General features: G+C 47.3%; 1 protein-coding gene across 1 annotated transcript in view; it reads left to right on the top strand.

The window, feature by feature from the left end:
- The first annotated feature begins 648 nt into the window (after positions 1-648).
- TNFRSF11A (TNF receptor superfamily member 11a) overlaps positions 649-17,917 on the top strand; it is a 28,798-nt gene continuing 11,529 nt past the window's right edge. Inside the window, exons 1-7 of the mRNA XM_030507048.1 lie at positions 649-947; positions 13,864-13,945; positions 14,407-14,532; positions 15,085-15,228; positions 16,198-16,291; positions 16,662-16,756; positions 17,635-17,742. Coding sequence (XP_030362908.1) covers positions 888-947; positions 13,864-13,945; positions 14,407-14,532; positions 15,085-15,228; positions 16,198-16,291; positions 16,662-16,756; positions 17,635-17,742 — 709 coding nt within the window. The 5' untranslated portion in view covers positions 649-887. The remainder of the gene's footprint in view (positions 948-13,863; positions 13,946-14,406; positions 14,533-15,084; positions 15,229-16,197; positions 16,292-16,661; positions 16,757-17,634; positions 17,743-17,917) is intronic.

Genomic DNA, 17,917 nt, shown 5'->3' on the forward strand with positions numbered 1-17,917 from the left:
GTGTTGATGATGAGTCTGTTCTGGGGGTCAGGAGGCTGCTCTGCACTGCGCCAAGTTGGGTTGCAGGAAATAAGCCCACCCATGTGTAGTGTTTTATGAGAGCTCCCGCAGCTCATTTTCCACTTTTCTTCCGCCTGGGAGCAATCCCACCCGCCAGCTCCTGCCATCAGCCAAAGCAAAGGACGTGGGGGGCCTCGAGCTGTGCCAAAATGCCAAGGCTGGCACTCGCAGGGCTGTCGCATGGGAGCAGAGATGGGACAGGGGATGGGACAGCATGGGAGGCTCTCCCCATGCCAGGGGCAGGTGCCAGCAGGAGGGCGGTTGCACCGGGGTGGATTGGAGAGAGAAGTGGGAAGCTGCCTGCGGCCCACGATGTCCTCTGACACCGTAGGACAATATCCAGAGGTTGTGGGGAGAAGGCAGCGATTATGGGCAGATGCAGGGTGAGGGATGGTGCCAGGTAAGGGGAGGGCTGGGACGGGAGGGCACAGCAGGTGGGAGGCAGATGGATGGGTGGCCCTGCCAAGAAGGACCGGGAAAGCCGTCTCCATCGGCAGGAGGAGGGACATGGGCATGGTGACTAAACTTCTTGTAAAAGGGGGTGGAGAAAGGAAAGGGAGGGACAAGAAGAGGGGGGGAAAAAAGCCTGCATGTCAGGGCTGAGGAAATGCTGTGGGAACTGCAGCCAGGAGCTTTTTTTTTAAATCCTTCTTCTTCTCTCTTCTCCCCTCGTGTAGCTGAGAGGAAGGAAAGGAAGAAAGAGAAGTAACTGGCTCAAATGTGCCTTGCTCTGTTGCCGGGGCGCCGGGGCTTGGCTGGAAGGATCTAGTTTCTCTTCTGTGGCAGGAAAAGGAGCCACAGGAGGAGGCAGAGACGGACACCCAGACATGCCCGTCCCGTCAGGCTGCTGGCTCCTTCTCCTGTGCCTCGCTGCTGCTGGCAAGCAGGTAAGGGTGCGCTGCCAGGGTGAGCAGGAGCAGGGGGAGGCGGGTGTCCCATCTCAGCCCACGGAGTTTGTTGCTTCGCCTGTCGCTCGGAAGAGGTGGCAAAGCCGGATCCCTCTGGCACTGCAAGAGCGGTATCAGCACAGCAGCTTCGCCTGGCTGCTTATGCCTTCTGGTTGTTTGGGTTTTGGTTTTGTTTTTCCCCGCAGCTTGGCCGGTCTCACAGCCTTCTCTCCCTTCTCTAAAATGAAAATAGCCCAAACCCAAAGTTCCAAAGGAAGCAGGAGGATCTGCAGGGAAACCAGCTTGTTCCTGCCCAGGGAAGGGTGTGAGAAGCCAGAAAATGTTTGCAGTGAGGTTGTTGAGGGATATAATTTGCACGTAGAGTAAAACTAAGGCAGACTCCACCCTGCCAAACAGATGTATACAAGATAGCGTGAGCGTGCTTGTCCCTTGGACGTGGGATGAGCCCAGCTGCCGCTTCCCAGCATCCCTCGCGCTCTGACCACCCCACCATCCCCAGTGCAGGCACCTCCGGGAGCGGGGATGGTGGGGTGACCCCCCTGGAACACTGAGGCCCAGACTGGCTGTGCGACTCTCCTGGAGGTTCACGTGCCGCTTGGGACAGAGCCGGGGGCCGAGCCCCAGGAGCAGGCCAGCCGCCCCACAGGGGCAGCCCTTTCCTCTCGAGGGGAAAGATGTGAGCAAGGTTTGGCTCTGCGGTTGTTTGCAAACAGAGTGTGCGCGTTTTGCAGCTTTGTGCAGTGCCAGGTGGCTAATGGTCAGCATGTTTTACAGTTGGCATCATTGCTGGTCTTCCCCTGTCTTCAGAAAGACCATTTTCTACAGCCAGCTGCTGCTGAGCCTCGTGAGTGGCACACGTTGGGTTTCCTCCAGTGGTTTAGATTCACAGAATCTTGCTTTGCTTTTTCTAATTGTACATCTTAAAAATGATTCCTCTCCTTTCAGGTTATTTAGACCCTTCCAGACTGGCAGGCTGTTTGCAAATCCTACAGGCACTTTATTTTCTCCATTAATCAATGCTTGGCACCCTCACTGCCATTTGTACGTCTTTCATTTGAATGTCTAGTATTTCTCTGTGTCTCATTAGTCTTCATTAGCTGTGTCATTTTAAGTGCTTCCCTCACTCAGTGCTATAGCTGGACCATGGCCGCGTTCCCTGAGAGCAAGGTGCAGCCTCATGAAAAGAACAAGTTAAGAAAACAAACCAAAACAAAAACCCTCTGGTGTCTACAGCTTACAATTTGATGTCTCACCGCATAGTCCCAAGAGCCCTTTCTCTGGATCCCTAGTCCTAAATATGTTGCCTAAAACCACACAGGCCTTTTTTCCCATCTAAAACATATGTTTAGTCCTGTTCATCCTCGCTCCTTAGGCTTCTCTTCAATTGCTGCTCTCCAGGTGTCCTCCATATGTATGTGAATGAGCCCACACGATTCACAAGTGAAGTTACATCATAGCTTTCAGGTGGTTTGTCCTGTTCCTCAGTATCTGCTCTATCTGTCTCCCTTTTTCTGCCCTGGTGGTGAGGGCTGTGACCAGTGCAGCGTGATGAGCAGACCTCACTGTTCTTCTTACCTTTGCTTCAGGTCACTAACCGTTATATATTTGCTTCCTTATGGAGCCATTTGGGTTTGGGGCAGCTGTTCCCTTTGGAATCTCCTCACTGCCTGGAGCCTACTCAACTCTTGACCAAACCTTGGAAATTCAGATTTCCATCCTATAGCTCCCAGCATGTTTTGGGTACCCTGAGGTAGGATGCAGGAGGAGCTCCTCAATAATTCTCACCTCTCTATTCATAGCCTTTCAGAGGGTGCAAAACAGGGAACTTGTATTTATTTGGGGCCGATGTGTAAAGACTGTCCACTGCATTCAACACGTGCTTAATTCTGAGTCTGTAAGTGGTTGCACAGGGTGCAACTTTCCATAGCCAATGCTTTGGGCAAGTAGCAATACAAAATAGTAGGGGGCTCCAGAAAGGTTGTAGTGTAAATTTACACATGATAAGCTGTACTTTGTCAAAGAACCCATTAATCTGATATTCTGTCTGCAACATGAGCAGAACCTGCAAGTCAAGGCTGTGAAAGCAAGGCAAGCCTGGAGAGATGCTGCTCCCAGTCAGCCTTTCAGGTTCTCTTTTGTTTGGCTGATCTGAACAGTGGTTTCTTATGAGTGCTGTTTTCTGATAGAACACATTGTGAGAATAAGTGTGGCAAGGGTGAAGTTTGTATGATGCGCTTGTGTTAGTTTACAGTCGATAATATGGTGATGTAGTGGCAGGGCAGTGATATTTTCAATGTATTTCCTGCAAAGAATGAGAAACTCTTGGAAATGTAAGTTAATGAGTACTCATAATTCTGCTGAGAATAGGCATGATCATCGTCATCATTTTCACCAAGGAGGAAACAGGAACAGAGAATTCGTGACTTGCTCTGGGTCACGCACCGAGTGTGGAGCGGCTCTGCTGGGCGCAGGGCTCAGCCCTCCTTGTCTTGTGCTTCAGCCGCAAGATGATCTTTCCAAGCGGTTTGACTTGGGCGCCTGTCAGAGGACACGGTGTTTTGCTTCCTGAGGCACCATCTGCTCAGCTTCTTAGTGCAGAACAGTCATATCCCTTTCCTTGCTTAGCACCGGTGAAGAGCATAAATGTTTCTATCAGATGTGAGAGTGTTCATTAGCAAATATGCAATAAACCAGTTACCTGGTTTAATGCCAAGGACTCCTCTTCCCTTGTGTGGCAATGGGATGGGTTCTTCCACTACTCTGTAATATTTACTCTATAGGGCAAGTTGGCTCACTGAAAGCATCTGGAATTGTTTGTAAGATAGAAAGAATTTGGCCAAAATAAAGATTATGTTTAACTTCCTAAAATACGCACTTTTTATGATGGAGGGGGAAAGGAGGGGGAAAGGGCATTAAAAATGTCCATGCTGTGTTATATCATGGGCTCTCCTGGTCCAGTATTCCTGCTCTGATCAAGGCCAAAGGGATTACTCAGTAGAGCAGAACTTCTACAATATCTAATCTAGACTCCTGGGTTTACTCGTTAACAGCATAGGTATCAGAGTTACTGTAATTCAGCCGGTTCACATGTCAAAATGCACTTGTATTTGTATGGTTCCTGCAAGCGAAATGGGGAAGTTTTTCCTTGCTTTGCAGTTTCCCCCAGCACATGTGAAAAATCTCACAGCACCTCAAATAAAAGCAATATAATGCATATAAAACTTAACCAATCCACCGTTTAAGAAACCTCTGCCACTTCTCTTTTCATATTAAGTGTCACCTTACTGATGGAATTTCTTCTTTCCCACAACTGGGACCGAAACAAACCTTCACCACATTTCACAAGTCAGTAGAATTCAAAGCTCATCATCCACCTCGAGGGCACTGACTGACATCATTTATGGCACAGGGCTTTCTTCATACTGTGCCAGAAGGGAAAAAAAGAACAACAAAAAAGCAGGTCAATCAGAGAGATTTGACTGTGGCCCTCGGGATCTGTTTCTACTGCCTGTTGCTGTCATCCCAAGCGCTCTCAAGCTCAGAAAAGTGGGATGTAATCTGACCGCTCTGCCAGAACCAGTGCAGACGGTAAAAGGGATGCGTGCGTAACTACTGCGTAGAAAATCACAAAACCTCAAAGTGGTGCCCTGTGGCATTTGTACTTTAATGCTATTTAGAGGAATCGTACTTGAGTCACTCCGCTACGTTTATCCATCTGTCCCTTGTGGTCGAAAACCCTGCTCTACTAGGTACAAGCGTAGACACAATGAAAGGTAACCCCTGTTGCAAGGCTGTCCTCCTCCCGCTTCTCTCTGTGTGACTGGGTTTCCTGGAGGTGTTTGCAGTGACCAGAGCCAGGAGGGTTCCTGCCACCACATGCTGTGACCACAGAATCCAGACCTCTTTCCATCCTGAGCTGCAAGGGTCTGCTCTGCAGCACGAAGGCTGCTGAACGCTTGGAGGAGGGGATTGCTTTAGGGGCTGGTTTAGCTTACTAGATGCAGGCAGTGGGAGAAGAGGGAAACGCAGATGGCTGGTTCATCACATCCTCAGCTGCAAACGTGCATCTTGCACAGGCTGTCCCCTTCCTTTCCATGGAAACTTAACTTGCCAGGCAGTGCTGACTTCTGCTGCAGCTGCTCACCCTCTGGTTTAAGGTTGGCGTTGCCTGCACAGAAAAGCAGCTGCTCTGAGAATGGGTCATTATTACCGATGGAAAGCACAAAGGCAAATATTTGTATGTTATAAATGCAATATAATAAGTGCTGTTGACCAGGCTGCACTATGGACTTGGGTAGGCCTCAGTCTGTACAACACAATAGCCTGCCTGCAAGAGCTTGCCCCTTTTTATGACTTTGAAAATGGTCCAAAGTTCATGCAGTAGAAGAAAGACTGTTGCTGGACCTCCACGAGCAGCAACGGCTGGGAGTCGCAGGGTTGGCTGCAGGAGGGAATCCTGCTCTGCAGGCTGTGCTGGCACCCAGGGCAGGCTGCTGTTGTGTCTGCTCTATGGCAGCAGGGTTTGGTGTGATGCTTCAGCTCGGGGCAAATGCAAGTTTCCTGATTCCTTTATGTGTCACCGCAGCATGTGGTCATATTTGTGATGGGATTCCTCAAGAGGGCTCAGCACTGCGCCAGAGGAGCAACGCTAACTTAGGCCTGGTGCTCTGAGACATCCTGGTTTTTGTCCCATTCCTATGCAGCCTCCCCAGCTGCTCTTCACAGTGCTTCCCATGGTTACCTTTTTTGTTTGCCTTTCCAGGGCGTGAGTTATCTGCGCCGAGGGCTTGGCTTTCTTCAGTGTTTGTACAGCACTTAGGATGTCGTGGCTGCAAACAAAGCTAAAGAGTCATTAATCACTACAGGATAGAGCCATGTCCATTTCCCACTGAAGTCACAGAGAGTCTGCCCATGCAGAGCCAGGAAGGGAGTGGATACATCCCCCCAGCCGGCTGCCATTGCCCAGGCTGCAGCATCCAGCCAACCCTCACCCTTATTCTCTGGGTCTCCTTCTGCCTGCAGTGGAGGCACGTTCCCTGCACCGCTTGGCCAAATGTGTTCATGGTGCTTCCCTGCCTCTTCCCTGAAATATTCCCAAAGGAGAGGCTGGAGCAGGGCCTGCGGAGGAGGATTGCAGCTCAGCGGGCAGGCAGAGAGCTGAGCCCCAGAGCCACCTCTCAACTCTGCAGAACCCACTGGCTGCTTCTCCCCTCTTAAAATCCCAATAAAAGAGCCCGGGCAAGGCTGTGCTCAGTAGAAGAGCCAAGCTGGCCGGTTTAATCCACCCTGCAAGAGCCGACGAGCCAAGGAGGGGAAAAAAAAAATGAGGTCATTCACCCCCACCACTTTGTGGCTACTCCAAAAGAAAAAGAAGTATATAGGATCTGTTCAAGAATGACAAAGAACAACATGTGTGACTGCAGATGGGTGCAGAATATATTTAGTCAGTGGTCAAAGTGGAGGGAAAAGAAAAAATCTCGTATGGAAAAAAAAATACTGTGAAGTTTTGTTAGGCAACCCGTTAATCTGGGATACAGATAGAGGAAAATGTGCTACTAGGTTCATAGGAAGTCCTAAAAATTGCTTATGTAGCACGCAAGGGAATCTATTTTGAGTATGTTATTTTGCTACAGCAAATAGCTTTGCCTTATGAGCGTGTTCTTCATCATGTTCTTTCATTGGTCAGGAGCAAGGACGTGTTGATTCCTTGAATTTGCTCTCACAGGAAAAAATATTCTCCCCTGCAATACCACATGTAGTAAACGAGGCTGCTTATGGAAATGAGCCAAAGCCCATCCAAATCAGGGAGGAATAATTCCACTGACTTGACTGGTTCATGGTCAAGAGCTGGTTCCTTGTGGTTGCACCTAAAGAGTAAATGAACCAAGTCCTTTAATAAAGGCAGCAATTCCTTCACAATGGAGAAGGTGCAGATCTGATCATGCAATACTTACTGTAATTCCCGCCAAGGCAGAAGCGTCTGTGGGTTTTACATGTATCCCCATTATACAGCCATTGTCCCAAGTAGGGGCTATGGCCCTACCACTGCTCTTTGTAATTCTACCTGCAGAATATTTGCATTTCTTCCATGTGGAATGCTAAAATCCAAGAGAAGGAAGCCAAAGCAGAGCATCAGGTGGTGAAAGCAGGCTTCCCCTCTTCTGTACAACCTTTCTTACTCTACCTGGCATCTCAGCTAGGATTGCAGTGTCTTGCCTCACAGCATAAGAGATTAATTATGGAATCATAGAATGGTTTGGGTTGGAAGGGACCTAAAAGGTCATCTAGTTGCAACCCCCCTGCCATGGGCAGGGACACCTTCCACTAGACCAGGTTGCTCCAAGCCCTGTCCGACCTGGCCTTGAACACTGCCAGGGATGGGGCAGCCACAGCTTCTCTGGGCAGCCTGTGCCAGGGCCTCAGCACCCTCACAGGGGAGAACTTCTTCCCTACATCTAATCTAAATTTACCCTCTTTCAGCTTAAAGCCATTCGCCATTGTCCGATCCCTACATGGCCTCGTCCCTCTTCGGATTTCTTGTAGGCCCCTTTTAGGTACTGGAAGGCTGCTATAAGGTCTCCCTGGAGCCTTCTCTTCTCCAGGCTGAATAACTCCAACTCTCTCAGCCTGTCTCCATAGGAGAGGTGCTCCAGCCCCCTGATCATCTTTGTAGCCTCCTTGGGACTTGCTCTAACAGCTCTTGTTTTGGGGACCCTGGAGCTGAATGCAGGGCTGCAGGTGGGGTCTCACGAGAGCAGAGTAGAGGGGCAGGATCACCTCCTTCGACCTGCTGGTCACGCTGCTTTTGATGCAGCCGAGGACACGGTTGGCTTTCTGAGCTGCAAGCGCACACTGCCGGCTCATGTTAAGCTTCTCGTCAACCAACACCCCCAAGTCATTCTCCTCAGGGCTGCTCTCAATCCAGCCTCTGCCCAGCCTGTGTTTGTGTTTGGGATTGCCCCAATCTGCACGCAGGCTGGAAGGAAAGGTACATAAACATACAGATTTTTAAGCATAGAAAGTCCCCATTGAACTTCTAATCTGACATCCAGAAATAGCCCAGCCCAAGAAGTTTCTCATGGTCATTTATTCATTAAGACTCAACTTCAGTTGATGAAGCATAGAAAAATAATCTGCTGAACTAATGTGCTGAGCACTGCTGTTGCACCTGTTTAATCAAGGAGAGATTTGCCTTTGCAGGCCTTTTCGCAAGCATATCTGGGTATTAGCTTTGGTAATGTCATTATTCTGCTGGTTTTATTTCTGTTTGTTACGGACCGTTGTCTTGCTGCCAGGCCTTTTTGTTAAATGTTTTGGTTTGGTTAGCCTTTGGGTTTGTGCTCTCTGATTCATCTTTAAAGTATTCTACCTAGTGGCTGTTAGTCTTTGAATTGCTGTGGCAGTGAGGACGTGTAGGGTTAAAGCATGAGGTTTTGCACCAGAGCACAAACATGCACTTGCTACCGACCACCCAGCTGATGAAAATGTTAGGTGTACCCTTCTGGCCATTGTATGAAGAAGACTTTGTCTCCGAATGATGAATGCTGTGCACGTGATAATGAGTTTTCAGCCCGGAGAAGAAAGCTGGCTCATTCATTCACAGGTTCAGTCAGCAGCCATTTCAGCCTTGCCATCTATCACCTCTGTCATCTCCCATCTGATATACCTGAGGTTCCTGTTTGCGTTACCCGCACCGGGCCGCTGTAAAGAGTGGTCAGTGCGGCACTTCTCCTTCACGTAGTCTGCCAGCTAGAAATAACTCTGGTGGGTTTAAGATTGATGAATGGTCCTTCCCGCTGGCGGAGCAGCACCTGTGCTCAGGTGTTTGCTTTTTGTTGTGCACTAAAACAGGGGGGCAAGGGGAACAGTCAGGATAGGGCTTTTACCACCATTTGCCTGCTTCCTGGCTGCAAGTTACTGTTTTCTCTTGACCTCTTTTATTACCGGTTTTATCCCTCCTGTTCTTTCTGGCCTCTTTAGGTATTCAGGCTCTAGCAGGGTTTCAAGGACCTATTTTTAAGAGTGAAATAATATTTAGGTTTTACCTGTTGCCATTTCCCGGCTATATTTTACCACGTGGTGGTATTTCTGTGATGTGGTTTACTGGTCACTGGAAAGTTGACATCACCAAAGGCATTTCATTCACAATCTAAGATTTTTGTGATGAATTACAGACCTGCAAGCAAATAACTGGAATTGCAAAGCTGCGACGTGTGTGCTGCTTTGATCCATTTTTTATTGACAGTGGAGACTGTCTATGAAGGAACTGTTGCATTCAGCGTCCATGTGATTATGATTAAGTCTTTAACATAAGACTCCTCTTTCCCCTTATAAACTCACAACTGTAAAAATTTCCAGCATCATTCACTGTGCGTGTTTCTGTTATGCACCTCAGCAGAGTGCCAGGGAGCACCAGCCACGGAGCAGCACCCATCGAAAGCCAGATTCTAGTTTTATTCTTAAATAATTTTTTAGGAAAACCTCTGAAATTGGTTACAAGCTGCAGAAATCTGGGGTTTGCTTAGCGATACTGAGGACCCAAATCAGGTAGGAAGCTGGAAGGCTGTGGGCACACAATCACTACCTGCGTTTCGCGTATTTGAAGCAGAAAAAGCAGCAAACTGCAGAGGCCATCCTAGCTGGACACCAGGGTGCTGTGCTTGCAGGGCTGCTTTGGATCAAGAAATGTTGGTCAAAGCTCAGTCCCCTTGACGAAGGCAAATAAAGCCCTAAATCCACAGAAATATTATAGTTCTACAGCAGGCAAGTCTAAGGACCTCAAAAGCAAGTGGTTTGGATAAAATCAGGCTCCGAATTATGAAGTGTTGTGTAAGGCAGGACAGACTGTTGTTGTTTCTCCCATAGGTACTTTGGTTCTAGAATACTAAATGGAGAAAAAAAAAGTGCTTTGCCGAGTGGAATGATGACAGATGACTTGAATACTGTCCAGAAACAACTACACTGATCAGGAAGGTGTCATCTCAAGATAGTTACCCCTTGACGTGTCTCTCTACATCTCAGGTTTTTTGCAAAACTAAGATTATCACTAATGAGCAATCCTCATTGAAGCCTCAGGGTCTTGTTCAGAAGTGACATGGGAAAAAAACTGTGGAAACCCCCGAGCTTGTTCTTCCAGATTTTTTCTTTTAAAGGAAAGAGGCCCGTGCAACTCTATCTTCTCTGAAATGTCTGTCTGGACGTTCATCTGAGCGAGAAAGTAATTTTAGCATCCATGACACACAGCTTCTGCAGCCATCTGATTGCTCAACGGCACAAAGAATAAATATTTCCTTAAGCCTGAGGACAGGAATCGGAACGCTGCTGGTTCCCCCTTCAGAAGCACCTGTGTGTGTGTTTTTTCAAGGCCTGAGTAACACAGTGGAGCTTTGTAGCTCTGAGTCATCGCAGCTCTCCAACCCTACAAGCACAAGCACACTCTCGCTTAGCGTCCTTTTTAACAAATAGGCAAATAAAAACCAACGAAGGGCTGAAAGTCTGCCTGCAGCTTGACGCCAAAACACTGTCCTCCCGCAAACCTTGACATGAGCATGCCTGCTTTCCCAAAGAAGTCAGTGGTGCTACTTATGTGCTTAAAGGCTGAGCAGGTACTGGCATGCTTTACCAAACTGGATCGACAAGGCCTGGAGGAGGTTTGTCTTTTTTTGCCTTCGATTCTTCCCCTGTCAGATATACTCGTTCTGAGGTAATGTTAATCAAGCGGGAAAGCTGACTGGTTTTAGGAACTGGTGTAAATCTGTGTGCTTTGCACACTTATAAAGTGACAAATTAAATTTACATAGGATACCTAGAGCTCTTTGAAGCACTCATTTGCACATGGTGATGGGATTTAATGGGCAGCTTCATCAATAGCAAGACAGTTGAAGGAACAACCAGGTTGGGTGTTGTCTTACCACTTCAGAGGAGGTTGACGCCACCTCATTCATCGAGGCCCCTTCTCTCTATATGTAAGAGCTCACTATTGTCCAAATCACTCTGACGCACAGGCCAGCACCCGATGAGAGGAAGGATGTTCCAGGGGTTATGAGGCAAACTCGAGACTTGGGAGACTTGGTTTGGTTTCCTGTCACCTCCGTGAAGCTAGCTGGCCTCTGGGTGCAAGTTCCTCATCTGCAAAATGAATTACACTTCCCCGTCTCAGAAGGACACTGTGGCGGGAATGGTGATGGTGAAGCATCAGGTCAGCGTGCTGCCCGCAGCACCAGTACATCTTAGCTGCCAAGGGAAGCCAATGTACAGTTTGACAATGGGACATGCACGGTCCCCTGGTAGAGGGGTAGACAAGGGACAACCCAGTTTCAATGGGGCTGTGTTAGCAAAAGGGCCCAAGTTCAGCTCCCACCCTAAGAAAATTGCAGGTTGCTTTTGTTTCCCTTCCTGTCCTCTCTCCCCCTCCAGCCTGCATGTTTGGCAGGTCCAGCCAGTCCATACCAGTCCAAAATCCCTTGCCTTTGGGAGGAGGCTGTGCTCACGTCAGGGTTAGCACATGGATGCTGAGAGCCTTGTCTTTACAGTGCTGAGCATAAATCAAAGGAGGGAGTATTGTAGCTCTGTGAATGCATTGGCTTGTGTGAAAAGGGGAAGGACACAGTCGCAGAAGAGACTACTTGTTGACATAGAAGGTAGATTTACACAGCTGCAGCTGTGAGTTATACCATAACGATAGCCTTTTTTATACGGTAAAGCACAGAGGTATGAGATGATTTCCAAAAGGTGGCTGAGCAATTCCCTTGCTCCTCTAGCCTTGGCACCAGGGAATTGCTGCTTCTCCTCAGGCTGAGCTGTGGTTCTCAGAAATTATTCCAGAACTTTTAGCTGAATGCTCTTTATTTGCATATCCTTCCTTAAAAAGGATGACTTTGCCCTTGTTTGACACTTCAGTAATTTTTTGAGTCTTTTTTTCTGAAGAGGAACTGTCAAACTGGGGCAAACAAGGAAGGAGAGGACATTCTGTGACAAAAAGTAGGTGACCGGACCTGTTGTTGGTCTCATCACTTTTGTTGCCTTTTCAGACGGCTGGGAATAGGGAATCAGTTGCTCAAGACCTTCTCTCTGCTGCTCAGTCCCTCAGCGTTGCCTCAACCCTGTGCTGGCCAGCTTAGTGCTTTAGCAGACACCGCCTGAAGTGTGCTACAGAAACCAAGCTCCTTCGATGACAGGAGTGTTTTCAGCGGTTCCCCTGGGACACTGAGCGGTGTCACTGTTCCACTGCCAGGCTGGCTGGGCTTTCCATTTCCTAGATCACCTCCTGCCTTGCCAGCACTGATCATTATCCTGTGCCCCTCCTGGGAGGTGCTGCACAAACACGAAACTCAGTGTTTGTTCCAAAAAACGTATAACCTGATCACGAGATGGGTACTGCTAATGAATGCAAAGAGACAAGGAAACGGTGAGACCACATAAGGTTTCTTATAAGACTAGGCTTTTAATTCGACCTGGGATTGTTGTAATAATCAAAAAATGGCTGTAAGTTGTTCATAAGCTGCAAAAATATAGAAGCTCAAGATCTCTGACTTGAGGTACTTATTCTGTTCCAGACACAGCTAGTGCAGTTTTGATAAGAACAAGTCATGCACCAATCCATGGCTCAAACTCCAAGCCAAAACGTTGTGCTTTAAAGAAAAAGGTCAACCTTTTTGGTCATCTGTAAGTTATAAGACCCTTCCCAGCATTAGAAGAGGACAAGACACTTAGGGAAAAAGGTTTTCTATTTAAAGAGATTGCTATTGCTGAAACTAGAAAGGGAGAAGAAGGGAAGCAAAGACTTCGTAGAAATGGGGAGAAAGCTTCCTTTAGCCAGCAGCAGCTTTATCGCAGCTTTCTCCAAGTAAATGAGATTTTAACAACTGTATCTAGCAATGAAGGACTCCTTGCTATGGGCCAGATTTTGAATCATCTTATCTATTGCAAGATCGACAACTGTTTGCAAGGTGTTGAGTTTGCCTGAAAGGTTGCTAATGGGACACTCCTGGGCAGCTGAAGCAGGGTCAGTGAGGGGCTGGGCATGGCTGGCCAGGATCCCCAGCACAAGCCATGCCCCAAAGCCTGGCCAAGGGATCTGAGTGTGCTGGGCTGTGTGTAGGACCATTGCACATATGGGCAGCCAGGAGCAGGGAGGGCATGCAGAGGCCCATAAGAGCTAGAAGCAACACTGCTACCTGCTTTGCAGGTGCTCTCCCGTGTAACAGTTTCAGGTGTTTGGGGCTGGTTTGGTTTTGGGTTTTGAGACGCAAAAAGCTGTTGGCTTAATTGTATCACCTGTCTGGATGGCTGCCTCAGTTCCATGAGGCCACCTCTGCAGGACACAGTGGGAGCCATAAAACGCTTCAGAGCTAAAGCCCAGTATTTTCTGGAGCTAGGCAGGGGTGTTGTGTATCCCAGTGGGAAGCTGGGAACTTCTCCTTTTCCAGCAGTATAAATCATTCACCTTATTTGTTTGCTGAATGCTACACCTTAAAACTGTCAGTTCCCAGGTCTTGGCGTGAGGTCATATCTGGGGAAGAGCCTACAGAAGTATCCCTGTGCCAGTTTTTTTTCTTTACAATTGTTTCAAAGTCATAGATTTCAAATAATAGAGTACTGTCAGAAAAGGTTATATAGCAGGCCAAAAGTTCATGACAAATTGCAAGATTGTGTTATTTATTTACCACCTGGCTGTATTACAAGTGCCTGTGTGTACAGCATCAAGTACATATTCTTAGCATGTCTACAAAGCGCCCTTGAAGTCATAAATGTTGGGTAATTTTTACTGCTTAGCTATCCAAGATGCTATACAGAAGGAATGTTTTCCTCTTCTCTGCCAGTACTGTGACTAGTTAGGTCTGAAGCTGTTCAGGTATATTGGTTCTCATGTCCTCTCTCTCCTTCCTCACTCCAGCTGTCACTACAAATTACTCCGCTGTGTGAAAGTGAACAACACTATGAATACTCTGGACGGTGCTGCACAAAATGTGAGCCAGGTACGTGAGCGCTGGGCTGTACCAGCTTCAGAACTGAAAAGTTCATTAGAAACAGCTCTGTGAGTCAGTAAGGCAGCTTGGTCTTGTGACTCTGCTAATCTATTGGCACATACTCTTGCAGGTACATGATTTTGGGCTCACAAGTGCCTTCTGGTGCAGGAGTGGTCCTGCTGAGCTCAGCAAAAGCCGCAGCAGCTATTTTGTTGGGGTAGCATTTAACCACTGTGGGAGGCAGAAAGCAGCTTGATTCTTGTGCACATAGATAGGGCTGCTCCCGGGCCATAAGCTTTGTGGATGTTTCAGTGCCCCACTAAATGGAGGCCAGACTGAGAAACTGAAAAGGTGGCAGGAAGAAATGATTGTCCACAGCAGTGTTCGCCCAACCTGCTATTTTCCCGGAGCTCCTTAGACAGCTGGTGTGCAACTTGCAAATTACCTACTTGTCCTTCTGTCATTCACAGGAAAGTATATGTCTGCTAGATGCACTGCTACTTCTGATACTGTGTGCCAGCCGTGTGGCCCAAACGAGTACATGGATGTCTGGAATGAAGAAGATAAATGCTTACTACATAAAATATGTGATCAAGGTGAGCTGTTCATACTGAAGAACCTTTCAATCCAAATTAATGAAGCACAAATACAGGAAAGTGGATCTAGGGAAGTTGCTTTGTTCAGGTACCCGGCACTGGAGACTGGGTTTAGAGAAGAGCCTGATGGAGAGGGAGGTCCCCAGACAGCAGAGCTGCTGTGCTGAGCACCACGACCGTAGTCTCCATGCTGCTGATAATTGTTATCTTCAGTGGGGCCACTCACCTCCTGAGAATTGATGTTAAAGGTTGTCCTTTTGCCCAGCATACCGTGCATTCACTTCCCCTAATGCATCTATCTCACCATTGCAAAAGCTCTGTTTATTTCCTACAGCAGCAACAAGGAAAATAAGTATTGTTCAGGAGTGCAATCAGTGAAGAGCCCCCTGTGCTGATCAAGGGTCTCCCATGCTTCTTCAAAGATAACATTTACTCTAACATGAGTGGGTTTGCATCTGGCATTCAGGCAAAGCAAATGGATAGAACAGGAGGTTCGTAAACTTGACGTTTATTACCAGAGACATTTTTACTCCAATCTGCTTTCTCTTTCAGGGAAAGCTTTGAGAGAAGTGAACCCAGGGAACAGCACGTTCCAGAGGCAGTGTGCTTGTACGATGGGCTACCACTGGAATGAAGACTGCGACTGCTGTCTGCGAAATACTATATGTGCTCCAGGATTTGGAGTCGAGCATCCTGGTAAGATACAGAAAGGGGACATACAGAGTGAAATGTCCAACCCTGGCCTACAAGATAAGGCCAGTATTACATGGATTGTGATGTTAGAGAGAATACTCTGGACTCTAAGATGACTGTCAACAGAAGATGCATATCTGAGTTATCATCATTACCGCATATAATCCTCCTGGACTATTTGCATTTTAAAGGCTTCTACCTCTGTAGTTAAAGCAGTATCTTGGATCAAGTGACTTTTGCAAGATACCACGTGGACCTGGCACTAGTTGCAAGGTGTTCAGTGTATTTCTAATGTTTGCTGAGGTGTCTGGCTGGGAGTCACTAGGTCATGCATTGCTCCAGAGTTCAGAGCAGCAGTCTGTTCAGAGAAGCAACACTCAGGTTGGATTTGAAGTCAGGTATTGTCCAATGACTTTGCTTTGCTATTTTATAATGTTATAAGCAAGCTAAAAGTTGTAATGAACTCTGGGAACAGCTGTGCCAAGCATGTGAGGAACCCCAAAAAAGCAGCATATAATAGAGTAATGGAGGATGAAATGCTGCACAGGCTGCAGCGCAGTGGTGCTGTTTTTTCTCCAGTCTAGCAAGTCCTGATACAGCATTTTGTTTACCGTGGCTTCACAGAAGTGACAATACCAGTTAGTGTCACTGTCTGTGGCATAGCATTGACATGAGGAAGTTAATGGAAGGGGAAGGATATAATAGCTGTGTTATTTTACAACAACTACAAATGGCTCCTCGTCATTTCTCATTTTGATCATGTAGAGAAGTGCTCAGGTGACACTAGCATATTTTTTTCTGCTTACATGTGACTGTCATTGCTGTTCCAATGTAATCTAAGATCCTTCTCTTGTCAGGGAAGCTTTCGGGGGGGGCTGGCGGGGTGAAGCAGGAGGATGGGGAGCATAGTCACCTTCTCCTCACTTGAAAGGAAACTCAGCTATGAAGTTTTTCTTTCTTTACTACACACAGTGCAACAAGACCAGGACACAATGTGTATACCATGTCCCAGAGGTTACTTCTCAAAGGTCGCTTCATCTACTGATCAGTGTAAATCCTGGACCAAGTAAGTCCCTGTATCTTGTAAGAGGACCACAACAGCCAGGAGGCTGGGAGAAGCTTGGGTAAAAGCATTTTTCAGTGGGGCGTTTCAGGCCGTCTGCAGAGCACACAGAGCATCTCTGTTGGCTTTGCAGCAATAAAGGCATTCTCACACTGAAGCTTGAGTTCTCTCTCTCTTGGAGCAAGAGAGAGCAGTAACAACAGAACTGCTGAGCTGACACAGCTGAAAATAAAGATGGTATCTGAGGTTCTTACGGGGGAAAAATGCAGGAGAAATGTTGTATGTTACAACAGAAAGTGCTACTCTGCATAAATGTAGGAGCCACGACAAGCTTCCTCTTTGAGAACCTAGGCTCTTTGTCTTTCTTTTTCAGCTGTACAGCTCTAGGAATGGCAGAAGTGGTGCCTGGGACTGAGAAGTCAGATGCAGTTTGTGCAGAACGGACGATGCCCGAGCCATCAGAAGATGGTACGTGTCCTCGTACAGGTTACCTGTTAGAAAGTAGCAGGGAGGAGGAGGGATGTGTTTACTAGCGGTTTTGGCTGGCTTAACTCCGTTCCCATTGTGGGTGACTCTAGGGGGAGCTGCTGTAGACCAAGACCGTGCTCTTGGAAAATCCCACTTTTAAAGGTTGCTTTAAGCCTGGTGGCTCTAGGGCCCATGTCTACTACTAAGCAGAGCTTTTCACCTCCTGCTGAAACTGCATGGCAAGCAGCATTGCTGTTATACCCATGACCTCCGTCATATTTACAGCCCTCTCGTTTTTTCAGCCTGCTGAATTCCATACAGTCATACCTGTATAAAGGCTAGCAGCTATTCTCCATGCTTATTTTATAGCAAAGGATACAGTCTCAGCTGAATGAATGTAGCTCTCCCTTCTTGCCTACTGCTCATTTACTTCTCCAGTGTGGATATGGTGCCTGGGAAGCCGCTTGCCTGGCATGCAGTGATCCGTCATAACCTGAGATAAAGGGCAAATTTTGCCAGCTGAATTGTATAGTCTCCATGAGATGTATGTCCTCCATCCCCTGAGGGGAGAAAGCACAGCCCATGAGCTGTTGGCTGCTTGCAAGAGGACTTCCAGAGGAACATCACTGGATCACACTTCTCTGAGACACCATGACTCTGTTTTTTTATAAAGGTGGCTCTTCTCTTCTTTATAGAGATGGTACCTTCAGTAAGGATGCTTGTCACAGAATTGCATGAGTGCTAAAGCTGATGTTTTTATTACAGAAACTGAAAATCAGATAGGAAGAAAAAGCCCTCTCCTGTGAAATAAGCAAGGTTTGTCGTACAGCTGAGTACAAGCTGTGTGTTGATGGCACTATCTTTTTTACATCCTGCAGGAACAAACCGGATCTTATATGTGTTGATTGTCATCTCATTTCTTGTGGCACTAATTGGCATTGTCATCTTCATCGTATACTACAAAAATAAGGGGAAAAAGCTGACAGGTACGTGTAGCTAATGATATTCATGCATGTGACAACTGCATGGTTCTCTGTGAACTCTGATTTCATGGATAACCACCAGAGGAGTTATTTTGGAAGTTCTGTGCTATCCATATATCCCATATATATGGGATATCCCATATCCCGTATGTATATGCTTTAACTAGCACAAAGCCTG

The sequence above is a fragment of the Strigops habroptila genome, chromosome 1 (genome assembly GCF_004027225.2).
Source record: "Strigops habroptila isolate Jane chromosome 1, bStrHab1.2.pri, whole genome shotgun sequence".
In the NCBI taxonomy this organism is placed as follows: Eukaryota; Metazoa; Chordata; class Aves; order Psittaciformes; family Psittacidae; genus Strigops; species Strigops habroptila.